The sequence below is a fragment of the Pan troglodytes genome, chromosome 3 (assembly GCF_028858775.2).
Source record: "Pan troglodytes isolate AG18354 chromosome 3, NHGRI_mPanTro3-v2.0_pri, whole genome shotgun sequence".
Classification (NCBI taxonomy): Eukaryota; Metazoa; Chordata; class Mammalia; order Primates; family Hominidae; genus Pan; species Pan troglodytes.
The window spans coordinates 152,878,794-152,891,694 of NC_072401.2; the positions used below are offsets into that span (position 1 = coordinate 152,878,794).

General features: G+C 43.5%; 1 protein-coding gene and 2 non-coding genes across 3 annotated transcripts; all 3 read left to right on the forward strand.

Moving 5' to 3' along the window:
• Positions 1-6,468: 6,468 nt before the first annotated feature.
• RPS3A (ribosomal protein S3A) lies at positions 6,469-11,760 on the forward strand. Its single transcript, XM_001153182.7, has 6 exons — positions 6,469-6,835; positions 7,607-7,710; positions 8,095-8,282; positions 9,997-10,205; positions 11,308-11,417; positions 11,590-11,760. The coding sequence occupies exons 1-6, from the start codon at positions 6,774-6,776 to the stop codon at positions 11,709-11,711; spliced, it is 795 nt and encodes a 264-aa protein (XP_001153182.1). The 5' UTR covers positions 6,469-6,773; the 3' UTR covers positions 11,712-11,760.
• LOC112209095 (small nucleolar RNA SNORD73) lies at positions 9,177-9,257 on the forward strand. The gene has a single exon (XR_002943764.1). It is a non-coding gene; the product is annotated as a small nucleolar RNA SNORD73 (small nucleolar RNA).
• LOC112209096 (small nucleolar RNA SNORD73) lies at positions 10,958-11,022 on the forward strand. The gene has a single exon (XR_002943765.1). It is a non-coding gene; the product is annotated as a small nucleolar RNA SNORD73 (small nucleolar RNA).
• Positions 11,761-12,901: the final 1,141 nt, after the last annotated feature.

A 12,901-nucleotide genomic window follows, 5' to 3' on the forward strand; every position in this document is an offset into this window, starting at 1 on the left:
TCATGTCAGTAATCCCAAGAACTTTGGGAGGCTGAGGCTGACAAATTGCTTGAGCCCAGGAATTCAAGACCAGCCTGGGCAACATGGCGAAACCCTGTCTCTAGAAAAAATACGAAAAAATTAGCCAGGCATGATGGCACATGCCTGTAGTCCCAGCTACTTGAGAAGCTGAGGTAGGAAGATTGCTTCAGCCAGGACGATTGAGGCTGCAGTGAGCCGAGATCACGTCACTGCACCCCAGCCTGGGCAATAGAGTGGGACCCTGTCTCCCCTCCCAATCCCCAGCATATCCCCCAAAATACATATTTTGGGATAGAATATTTTATTTCTTTCAGGGCCCACTATCTGTCACGTTGGTATCTTCTTGCCACAAGAGTTTGCTTTGTCAGTCTTAAGGTCTCTGTCAATGTTAATGCTGGTCAGTTGCACCTGAATTCCAAGGGGAGGAGGGTATAATGAGGCATGTCTGACCCATCATGGCCTGAACTAGTGTTTTAGGTTTACTTTGGAATGCTCTTAGCCGACAGGAGGAGTCCATTCAGTTGGTTGGGGGCTTAGAATTTTATTTTTGGTTTATATTCAGAATCTTTCATGCATTGTATTCCACAGTTTTACAGATGTATGAACTTTGCGATTAGCCAGTTAAGAAAAAAAAATTGGTCGGGCATGGTGGCTCACACCTGTAATCCCAGCACTTTGGGAGGCTGGGATGGGTGGATCACCTGAGGTCAGGAGTTCAAGACCAGACTGGCCAACATGGTGAAACTCTGTCTCTACTAAAAATACAAAAAACTTATCTGGGCACAGTGGCGCACGCCTGTAGTCCCAGATACTTGGGAGCCTGAGGAATGAGAATCACTTAAACCCAGGTGGGAGGCTGCAGTAGGCAGAGGTTGCAGTAAGCACTGCACTCCACCCTGGGCAACAGAGCGAGACACTGTCTCAATAAAATAAAATAAAAAAGAAAAAGAAAAAAAATTCACTCTATACAATTGTTATTGATCTGTTGTAAATGGATTGTTAATCAACAAATGTTGGAAATAAGTTGTCTTTTTTGGTAAAAGGGTAAGGGTAAGAAGAATGGGGAAAAAATGAAGGGAAGCAACTTTTTTTGAGCATCTACTTTAGGCCAGATATTTTGCTATGCATTTAATTTTCACAAAAACCTTATAAGTAAGGGAGACAGATAATAATTGTTCCTAAATATCTGTTCTTCCCTTCTTGGAAAGTAACAGAATATTTGGTGGGCACATGGCTTTTCTGCTAAGTTCTATTATTACATTTCTCAGCCAGTCTCGTAGCTAGGGACACAGGAAAGTGACATGAGCAGAATGGATGTGTGTAACTTGTGGATGGTATTGTGTAAGGAAAGGAATGTGCCCTCCTCTTTGCTTCTCCCTCTCTCTGCTGGACTAAATGTTGACTTTTCTTTCTATTTTTTAGAGACAAGTCAACAAGGCTGGAGTGCAGTGGTACAATCACAGCTCCCTCCAGTCTTGAACTCTGGGGCTCAAGCAATCCTCCTGCCTTGGCCTCCCAAAGTGCTAGAATTACAGATATGAGCCACTGCACGCCCAGCGTAAATGTTGACTTTTCATTCCAGACCACATGGATGACAGCACAGTATGGATAGCAGAGTAATAAGACTGATGAAATCACTGACACCTAGGTAACCAACACTATGGGGCATACACATCATCAGCCCTGGACTGCATCCACTTGGACTGTCACATAAGTGAGAAATAACTTCTACCTTGTTTTTTTTTTTTTCTGAGACAGAGTCTCGCCCTGTCGTCCAGGCTGGAGTGCAACAGCACGATCTCGGTTCACTGCAACCTCCGCCTCCTGGGTTCAAGCGATTCTCTTGCCTCAGCCTCCCGAGTAGCTGGGACTACAGGTGCCTGCCACCACGCCCAGGCAATTTTTGTATTTTTAGTAGAGATGGGGTTTCACCATGTTGGCCAGGCTGGTCTCAAATTCCTGACCTCATGATCCGCCCTCCTCGGCCTCCCAAAGTGCTGGGATTACAGGCGTGAGCCACTGCACCTGGCCAACTTCTACTTTGTTTATGCCACTGTTATTTAAGTCTCTGTTACAGCTTCTGAACCAAGTTGTTGTGTAACTCCCTGTGCAATCTATGTGAGTGGCTCTCCTGGAATTGTCCAACATGGCAGCCTTGAACTGAACTAATATGGTAATGAGAAAACAAGTTCAGAAACATTAAAAATTTTTCTGAAGTCAAACTGCTACGTGATAATAGCAAAGACATGGAATCAACCTAAATGCCCATCAATGGCAGACTGGATAAGGAAAATGTAGTATATGCACACCATGGACTACTATGCAGCCATAAAAAAAGAACAAGATCATGTCTTTTGCGGAACAAGAATGGAGCTTGAGGCCATTATCCATAGCAAACTAACACAGGAACAGAAAACCAAATACTACGTTCTCGCTTATAAGTGTATAAGTGGGAGCTAAATAATGAGAACACATGGGCACAAAGAGGAGAACACAGACACTGGGGACTGCTTGAGAATGGAGGGTGGAGGGTGGAAGGAAGGAGAGGATCAGAAAAAATAACTAGTGGGTACTAGGCTTCGTACCTTAGATAAAACAATCTATACAACAAACCCCCATGACATGAGTTTACCAATATAACAAACCTGCCCATGTACCCCTGAACCTAAAGTAAATGTTTAAAACCAAAAATGACAACAAAAAAAAACTATGTGATAAGGTGGGATTGAACCTAGACCCACATGATACCAAATAGTGATTGTACTAGATTCTAGCCCTAGATTTTCACTTTGTGAAATGTTGCTGACTAGAAGGAAAGTTCCAGCACTTGTGCTTTTAGAGTACGAGCAGTGTTTTTTTTGTTTTTTTTTTTTTGTTTTTTTTCTGAGAAGGAGTCTCTCTGTCACCCACACTGGAGTGCAGTGGTTTCAATTCCCATGTTAAAACAGCAACAACGATGGCAGTGTGGATAGTGAAGCAAAGGGAGTGCCCCTGCCCTGGACGTGTGCTGCGCTTAGGAACAGCAATGGTATGAAGGAATCCAGTTTGGTTGTACCTCTGTACTTTTAGAATGACACTAATATCACCATGTACAGATTTAATCTCAGCTTTTGTTCTCAATCCTATTGCTTTATATCCTGGAACAAGTTCTTTCTTCCTATGTGGCAATCACGACAAACTCTGCAGGGGAGGCAGGGATGGGAAATGACTCCAACAAGAGCAACACTCGACATAAAGTTATCACAAGGTTGAGGACAGGGAGATGTTGATATAAATGTCAGTGGGCAGTGGAGAGAAAGCTAGATAATAAATCTTATATTTATTTTGGGGAACAGAGAAAAGAAAAGTTAAAGTTACTGAATGTCTACTACAATTATGTGCCACATAATGACTTCCAGTCAATACCAGTATCCCACAAGATTATAATACTGTCCTTTTTTTTTTTTTTTTTTAGATGGAATCTCGCTCTGTCACCCAGGCTGGAGTGCAGTGGCGCAATCTCGGCTCACTGCCACCTCCGCCTCCCAGGTTCCAGTGATTCTCCTGCCTCAGCCTCCCAAATAGTTGGGATTACAGGTGCCCATCGCCATGCCTGGATAATTTTTGTACTGTTAGTAGAGACGGGGTTTCACCATGTTGGCCAGGCTGGTCTCCAACTCCTGACCTCAGCTGACCTGCCCATCTCGGCCTCCCAAAGTGTTGGGATTACAGGCGTGAGCCACCACGCCCAGCCAATGAAACAATATTGACACCTTACTAGGTTTGATGTATCCTGACATTTTTCTGTTCCATTTTATTATTATTTTTTTAGAGACAGGGTCTCACTTAGTGGTACCATCATGGCTCACTGCTGCCTCAACCTCCCGGGCTCAGGCGATCCTCCCACATAGCCTCCTAAGTAGCTGGGACCACAAGTCACCACCACACCTGACTCATTTTTGTATTTTTTGTAGAGACAGCGTTTTTTGCCATGTTGTCCAGGCTGGTCTCCAACTCTTGAGCTCAAAAGATTCACTCGTCTCAGCCTCCCAAAATGCTGAGGCGTGAACCACCGTGCCTGGCCTGTTCCATTTTATTCTATCTGAAAATATTAAATGATGGTTGAGACCCAATAAACTAATTTCACACCCCCTAACTTTTATTCAACACAATTACATTAAAACTGCTGATTGCACCATTTAATGTAAAGGGTCAGAAAAATATTAATAGAAAATTTCTAAAGCTTTTACTACAAAACAAAGTTGAGGATTGAAATACAGACCTCTGACAAATCCCTTAGGTGCTGGTGCTGCTAAAATAAATTAGATGCAGCTGACTTCATTAAGGTCTCTCCCTGTGGCTTTCACTCTTGGGCAGAAAGAGGAATCAGACCAGGAAGAAGGTAAGTTTGGTGTTTATGCTGGAGTAGGCAGACTGGGGGCCCATAATATATACACATACATACATACATACATACATATATATATATATATACACATACACATATATATATACATATATATATACACATATATATATATACACATATATATATATATATATATATTTTTTTTTTAGATGGAGTTTCACTCTGTCCAGCCCAGGCTGGAGTGCAGTGGTGTGATTTCGGCTCACTGCAGCCTCCACTTCCCAGGTTCAAGTGATTCTCGTGCCTCAGCCTCCCGAGTAGCTGAGACTACAGGTGTGCACCACCACGCCCAGCTAATTTTTGTATTTTTAGTAGAGACAGGGTTTCACCATGTTGTCCAGGCTGGTCTCGAACTCCTGGCCTCAGGTGATCCATCTGCCTCGGCCTCCCAAAGTGCTGGGGATCCTCCTACCTCAGCCTTCCGAGTAGTTGGGACTACAGGCATGAGCTATCATGCCGGGCTAATTTTTTTTTATTTTTAGTTGAGATGAGGTCTTGTAATGTTGCCCAGGCTGGTATCAAACTCCTGAGCTCAAGCAAACCTCCTGCCTTGGCCTCTTAAAGTGCTGAGATTACAGGCACGAGCCACCACACCTGGCCAAATTAACCATCTTAACCATCTTTTAAAAAAGAGATGGGGTCTCACTATGTTGCCCAGGCTGGAGTCCTACTCCTAGCCTCAAGTGATCCTCCTGCCTCTGCCTTCTGAATACCTGGAACTACAGGCCTGAGACACCTGGCAGGGCTACCTTAACCTTTTTTAAGTGTAGAGTTCAGTAGTGTTAAGTACATTCATACTATTAGAAACTAAGACTTTGAATTTATCCTCCAGGCAACTGAGATTTATGGAATTACTGAAAGATTTCAGGACCCTACTAGAGGTTTAGGAAGGTTGTCTTGGGGGGTGGGTGTAGTGGGAGGTAGGGGATGGAGGCTAGCAGGACTGGAAGGGATTGTAAGTTTAAAAGCTTGCAGGGGGCCTTGTAAGTAAGGGTTGGTTTTTGGCTTGGTCACAGGGTTTTCTGCCAGAGGGGAAGTTAGAGAAGGGAACTCAACACACCACTGGCTGAGTACCAAGCCTGGATGGGCCAGATGCTTTCCGAGGGCTGCACACTTGAGCTAGCCAGCCACACCTTGCCAGGATGTGCTCTGTTAACCCCTACAGTTAAAAAAAATGGGGGAGGGGGGTTGGATTAGTTGCAAAAATGGAAACATTTGGAGATCTCACTTTTTTTTTTTTGACGCAGTTTCACTCTTGTTGGCCAGGCAATGGCGTGATCTCGGCTCACTGCAACTTCCGCCTCCTGAGCTCAGATTCTCGTGCCTCAGCCTCCCGAGTAGCTGGGATTACAGGCACCCACCCGGCTAATTTTTTGTATGTTTAGTAGAGACGGGGTTTCACTATGTTGGCCAGGCTGGTCTCGAAATCCTGAGCTCAGGCGATCCGCCCGCCTCAGCCTCCCAAAGTGCTGGGATTACAGGCGTGAGCCACCGCGCCCGGCCAACGCCCTGCTAATTTTATCATTTTCTTGTACAGACGGGGTCTGGCTGTGTGGCCCAGGCTAGTCTCCAATTCCTGGCTTCAATTGATTCCCCTGCCTCAGCCTCTTAAAGTGCTGGGATTACAGGTGTGAGCCAACGAGTTCAGTCTCACTCTATTTTAAAAAAACCTTTTAATCAATATATAACAGACATATAGAAAAGGACACAAATAAGCGTAGAGCTTAGTGAATGTTCGCAAAGCAACAACACCTGAGATGAACCAGCACCCACATCAACAAGCAGAACGTTGCTAGCATCTCTGGAGTGATGCTCATTTAGCCCTATGAAACCTCATGAAGCCGACCGTTTTATCACCCCCATATTACGCATGAGGAAACAAGCGTGGAGAGGTCGGTCTCAAGCAAAGCCCTGTTGAAACCGGCATTTGAATCAGATCCGCTGACTGACTCCAAAGCCAATGCTCTCAAAAAGCAGGTTTGGGGGTTAGACGGTGAGTTCAGCTTTGAACGATGTTGAGTGGGCGTCTCGTTTTACAGAAACTTACTTCCCGACGTCACAGCCACAGAAACCACAGGTAACCAGACGCCTGCACGTCAGGCCACCGACGCCTTGGTCTACACAGCGCAGCCTCCAGTGAGCCCGCGGCATGCCGCGCGGCCTCCCCACACACGATGGCGATGTCGCAACCACAGTAGAAAGAGTGGAGCTCTCTACTGTCCCGGAATTCTTGAGGCCGGAAGAATGACAGGGCAAAGGTCACGTAGACGGCGCGCCCCGCCCCCGTACGCCTAAGTTCTCGCGCGACTCCCACTTCTGCCCTTTTGGCTCTCTGACCAGCACCATGGCGGTTGGCAAGAACAAGCGCCTTACGAAAGGCGGCAAAAAGGGAGCCAAGAAGAAAGTGTAAGTCGCGACTGTCGTGGCGTCTTGCTTTTTGGGGGTCTGCTGGAATCGGCGGGCTGGTCCTAGATCGCGGCGTAGGCCGGATGGCGAGGATTCCAGTCGGATTGTGCGGGCCGTGGCGGGTTGGTGCACCCAGGAACGCGGCCTGGAGGGTCGGTGTTGAGTAGCGGCAGGTCGGCTGCCTTTCCCAGGCCTTCTGGTCCTTGGCGCGCGTCGCGTTTGAGCCGGCTTGCCGGCGCGACTCGGCTGGAATGTTAGTTTTGTGGGCTCACGAGCTGCCTCAATTCTGCGAGTGTTTGATGGCACTGCGACAGCAGGAGTTGAGGAAAGCACCCTTCTATCCATTCAGGACCCGTCAGTCTCGCCCTTGCTTGGTCCCGCTGGAATCTGCGAGCTCCTGCTAAGCTTTGGGGCCATGCAGGCTCTTAGTTACCAGTACATGCCATTACGTGCCAGCAAAGTTAATGAGATTGCATGTTACTCGTGCCTGTGTAGTGGAAGGACCGATGCATGTTATTCTAAGTGCCTGTGTAGTGGACGGACCGATGAGGGTGGGAAGTGGACATAACCTTTCAAAGTCTGATGCATGCAGTGAAACGTACAGTGGGAAGAGCTAGATTTATGTTTGTTCCCCTCACCTCACTGTGAGATATACTTTGGTATCAAATTGTCGGTTAGCTTTTTAAAATATTAATGGGAAATAACATTAACAGTGAAAAATACAGTAAGAATTGATCTGCAATGGAACTTAAGCATCTTCTTAAAATCCAGGGTTGATCCATTTTCTAAGAAAGATTGGTATGATGTGAAAGCACCTGCTATGTTCAATATAAGAAATATTGGAAAGACGCTCGTCACCAGGACCCAAGGAACCAGTAAGTAGTTTATTCTTGGTTTGTATTTTCCTTAAGTTGGTGCTTGTATATTGTAGCAGGCATCTTGGTCTGTTGTTGGTCCTGTGGTGGGAGACTTTAAGGAAATGTCAGCTCTTGGTTGCAGCCTTGGCACCTGTGGTGATCATTTTTAGTACAGCACTTGGAGAAGCAAGATGGTGTTTTTTGAATTAAGAAAATGTGCCATGGGTAGTTCTGAGCTTCTAATAAGTTCTGTTGATAAGTCACTGGTGTCTGGATAGATTTGATAACAAAGGTTAAGGTCTTTATAATTTACCATTAACTTAATTTCTACCCTCAGTTTACAGGCTTGACTTTGCTTATATGGTTCCTAAATGTTAAGATACTTGTTTTTTTCTCTTGTAGAAATTGCATCTGATGGTCTCAAGGGTCGTGTGTTTGAAGTGAGTCTTGCTGATTTGCAGAATGATGAAGTTGCATTTAGAAAATTCAAGCTGATTACTGAAGATGTTCAGGGTAAAAACTGCCTGACTAACTTCCATGGCATGGATCTTACCCGTGACAAAATGTGTTCCATGGTCAAAAAATGGCAGGTGAGACCCAAAGTTCCTTAGAGTGGTTGTGCTATGGGTGTTTGACCAAGGATAGCATGGTTTGATGACTGGAAGGAGCAAGTTCATTTTATTTATTTATTGAGACCAGTGAAATGTCCACAAAGTTCATTTTAAATTTTTGTTTTCTTGCCGTTGTTGAGTGCTAACTCTGGGGTTGCCACACCATATTTTACTTACTATTTAAATCTAAGATTTAATAGTGGTGTATCATCAAAGTCAGATTTTCTTGCTGCATAGATTAGTGGTTTTTTGAGGAACGTTTAGGTGCAGGTGGGTGGTTTTGCCTGTCTTAAGGATGTTTTTTGACCTCAGAATTGAGTGAATGTTGATTAACTGTGGCAATAGAGCATAATTGTGGCAGAGCCTCTGGAGTGAGGTTAAAATCTGGGCTCCATTTCCCTATTGTGTTCTCGTTGGAAAGTAACTTGTTTTCTAAGCCTCGGTTTCTTTATTTGTAAAGTGCAGATAAGAGTGTCATTTTATTGAATTGTGAGGATGAAATGAAAATATTTCAGATGTGTCTGGCTAACTATCCAGTTGGAATATTTTGTGGGAGTTTTTTGTTTTGGGGAGATTGAGTCTCTTATCGTCCGGGCTGGAGTGCAGTGGCGCCATCTCTGCTCACTGCAACCTCCTCCTCCTGGGTTCAAGCGATTCTCATGCCTCAGCCTCCCAAGTAGCTGGGATTACAGGCACCCGCCACCACGCCCAGCTAATTTTTGTATTTTTAGTAGAGACAGGGTTTCACCATATTGGCCAGGCTGGTCTCAAACTCCTGACTTCAAGTGATCTGCCCGCCTCAGCCTCTGAAAGTGCTGGGATTACAGGCGTGAGCCACTGCACCTGGCACAGTTCGAATATTTTGTATGTGGGAATGAATGATGACAAAATGTTTCAGTCCCAAATGATACATACTGATTATACCGTTAATACCGTTATATTTATCCTGACATTCCTCTAAGGCTTTATGGTTTACATTTCTAGAAATATTTTAAGGTCCCTTAGCTGTAAATTGTATTTGATTAGTTTTTTTTTATACTAAGGTATAAAATTTACAAAATGCAAACAAGGTAAATCAGTTTTCATCACTACCCAAGATGGTTTTTGTTTTTTCAATTTAGGCAATAATATGACCACTAACTAGGGGTTTTTAATTATATTTTAGCTCTGAAATTGGGTATTTAATCATCAGCATGGCTTTAGTTTGGAACATAAAAGACGTCTTTCAAAGTGTGCATTTAGAGTTATAGCAGTCACCTATTTACAACACAGTTTTTTGAAAAATGGCATAATCACTGTAGATGTTCATACCATAGAACACCATGGATCCTCTCAGACCTGTTTTCCTCTGGTGTAGTTTTACACTTGAGGGGGTATGAGCTGTTTAAAGGGGTATATGTATATGCAATGGATGTGGGTTTGGATGCCGTCAAGATAGTGGTAGTGTTAATGGAGGGTAGAAAGGAGGAGGGAGGGCAGTTGAGAGGACCTGGTTATTTAATTGGGTAAGAATTTGGGGGTAACTTGGTAAGTTCAAGGAAGTTAATTCTGTAAACTTAAGAGATGTTACTTATATTAGGATACTTTATATTTAATAATGAGTGTTTGACAATCCACCTTTTTAAAATTAGAACTTGAGGGATAAATGGATAACGTAAAACCTGTTAAATCTGACGGTATCTTTTTTCTCCAGACAATGATTGAAGCTCACGTTGATGTCAAGACTACCGATGGTTACTTGCTTCGTCTGTTCTGTGTTGGTTTTACTAAAAAACGCAACAATCAGATACGGAAGACCTCTTATGCTCAGCACCAACAGGTCCGCCAAATCCGGAAGAAGATGATGGAAATCATGACCCGAGAGGTGCAGACAAATGACTTGAAAGAAGTGGTCAATAAATTGTAAGTGTTTCTTTGCTTCCTCACACAACACAACCTTGAGTATTGGATTATTCCTGAGATGAGAGAAGGCATATGAGACAAGGTAAAGGTCTGTTGAAATCCTGTCTGTGAATCCTTCTAGCTATATCTCTTTAAGTGAAAGAGTGTTAAGTACTCAGTAAATATGATTATTATTACTATTATTATTTGAGTCAGAGTCTTGCTCTGTTGCCCAGGCTCGAGTGCAGTGTTGTGATCCTCCTTGGCTCACTGTAACCACTGCTTCCAGGGTTCAAGCAGTTCTTGAGCCTCAGCCTCCTGAGTATCTGGGAATACAGGGGACTGCCACCATGCCCAGCTAATTTTTTTAAATTTTTAGTAGAGACGGGGTTTCATCATGTTGGCCAGGCTGGTCTTGAACTCCTGACTTCAGGTGATCTGCCAGTACTCTGTAAATGATAAGTTTTTTCGTGTTTATTTATTTTGAACGAAGCTGTCTCACAGTAGATGGAGTTGAAGGACAGGAAATGTTTTTCCCCTACTTGGAAAATACACTGAATAAGTTGAGTGGAGTGGGATATGCCTGGAGTCCTAGCTACTCAGGAGGCTGAGGTGGTAGAATTGTTTGAGCCCAGGAGTTTGAGGCCAGCCTGGGCAATATAGGGAGACCCTGTCCCAAAAAATAAAAAATATACGTATATATATATATATACACACACAAAGAAAAAAATACACTGAATAGACAAAACCTTTCATGATTAATGATGCACGGGAATAAGTGATGAAAAAAGTTTCGGTCCCAGATGATGGCCAGTGATAACAACATTTTTCTGATGTTCCCATGCAATATACAGTTAGCTAAGAGGGTGTAATGGAAAAAGCATAAGGCTTGGACTCAGAAGACTCTACTAACTTTGCCACTAGCTAGCTATGTAATTCAGATCATCTATCCTTTACATGTGAAAGGTAAATAATGGCTTAACAGGAGGATTTATGCAGGTTAAATGAGGTAGGTGTTATGTGTAGGTTTATTCCAAGGCTTCTCTACTTTTAAAGGAAATGGCTTATCTTATATCTGAGAACTAGGACTTTTAGAAAAAAATTTACTGTTACTGGTTTGCAGGATTCCAGACAGCATTGGAAAAGACATAGAAAAGGCTTGCCAATCTATTTATCCTCTCCATGATGTCTTCGTTAGAAAAGTAAAAATGCTGAAGAAGCCCAAGTTTGAATGTAAGTGAGAAATCACATGATTCCTGTAGGGCCAAATACATTGTTTTTGGGTGGAGGAGGAGTGTGGGGCCATATCATGGCCTTCTTTTTCTTCCTGTCATGCTTGCATAGTAGTGATGACCATTATTTCAAGATATACTAACAGTTTTGTTTTTTTTTTTTTGCCTTTTAGTGGGAAAGCTCATGGAGCTTCATGGTGAAGGCAGTAGTTCTGGAAAAGCCACTGGGGACGAGACAGGTGCTAAAGTTGAACGAGCTGATGGATATGAACCACCAGTCCAAGAATCTGTTTAAAGTTCAGACTTCAAATAGTGGCAAATAAAAAGTGCTATTTGTGATGGTTTGCTTCTGAACATTCTTTTTTTAAAAATAATCTGACAGCTTGGTGGATTAGACAGTAAATTTGACAGCTGGTAAACTTTTCTGACCCAGACAAATTGGATATAAACATACTACTATGCACCTTTACTGTGAAACTGAAATGGGGCGGAGAAGCTGTTACCAAGTGGGCATTTAGTGCTATCCACCTATAGTCACTCATTCATTCAGTTTCTACCTCTTCTCAAGCCTTCAGTTTTCTCATTTCTTGCTTAGCTGATAACCTTGCTTCCTTTAATCACTAAAAAAGTTTAAAGCAGAGAAAAGAACCCCACAAATTTCTGTTACCTATACTCTGCCACCTATGCATGTGTTAATCATGCTACCTTCTGTCATACCACTGGATGGATTGTGCTAAGACATAAGACAGCCTTTTTGTTTTTGCCTAATCAGCCTCATGGCTTCAGCAATTCACACCTTTATCAATTCCTCGCTATCCCTTCCATCACCATACAAATACTAGTATACCCTCCCAGAGCACCTTACTAAGTCCCTTTATAGCAAAGCTCAAAGGAATTTTTTATATATTGGTATCATTTAATTTTTTTTAATTTTTAAAACTTTTTTACATATAAAATATATTTTAATGGTCAAGTGCGTAGCTCATGCCAGTAATCCCAGCACTTCGGGAGGCTGAGGTGGGTGGATTTCTTGAGGTCAGAAGTTCAAGACCAGCCTGGCCAACATGGTGAGACACTGTCTCACCTAAAAAAAATAAAATTAGCCAGGTGTGGTGGCGGGGCGCCTGTAATCCCAGCTTCTTGGAGGCTACTGGGGAGGCTGAGGCATGAAAATCACTTGAACCTGGGAGGTGGAGGTTGCAGTGAGCTGCACTCCAGTCTGGGCTACAAAATGAGACTGTTGAAAAAAAAATTACATTTGAGAGACATGATCTTACTCTGTCACCCAGGATGGAGTAGAATGGTGTGATCATAGCTCGCTGTAACCCTAAAGTCCTGGGCTCAAGCAGCCCTCCCTCTCAGGCCTCCTGAGTAGTTGGGACACAGGCCTGTGCCACCACACCCAGCTTTTTTTATTTTAAAGACAGTCTCACTGTCATCCAGGCTGGAGTGTGGTGGTGCGACCTTGGGTCACTGCAACCTCCA

Excerpts from the sequence above, each read along its gene's own strand:
- RPS3A (XM_001153182.7), top strand. The coding sequence starts at position 6,774 with ATGGCGGTTGGCAAGAACAAGCGCCTTACGAAAGGCGGCAAAAAGGGA. Across the intron at positions 7,711-8,094 it reads CACCAGGACCCAAGGAACCA|AAATTGCATCTGATGGTCTC; the intron begins GTAAGTAGTTTA and ends TTTCTCTTGTAG. Across the intron at positions 8,283-9,996 it reads CCATGGTCAAAAAATGGCAG|ACAATGATTGAAGCTCACGT; the intron begins GTGAGACCCAAA and ends TTTTTTCTCCAG.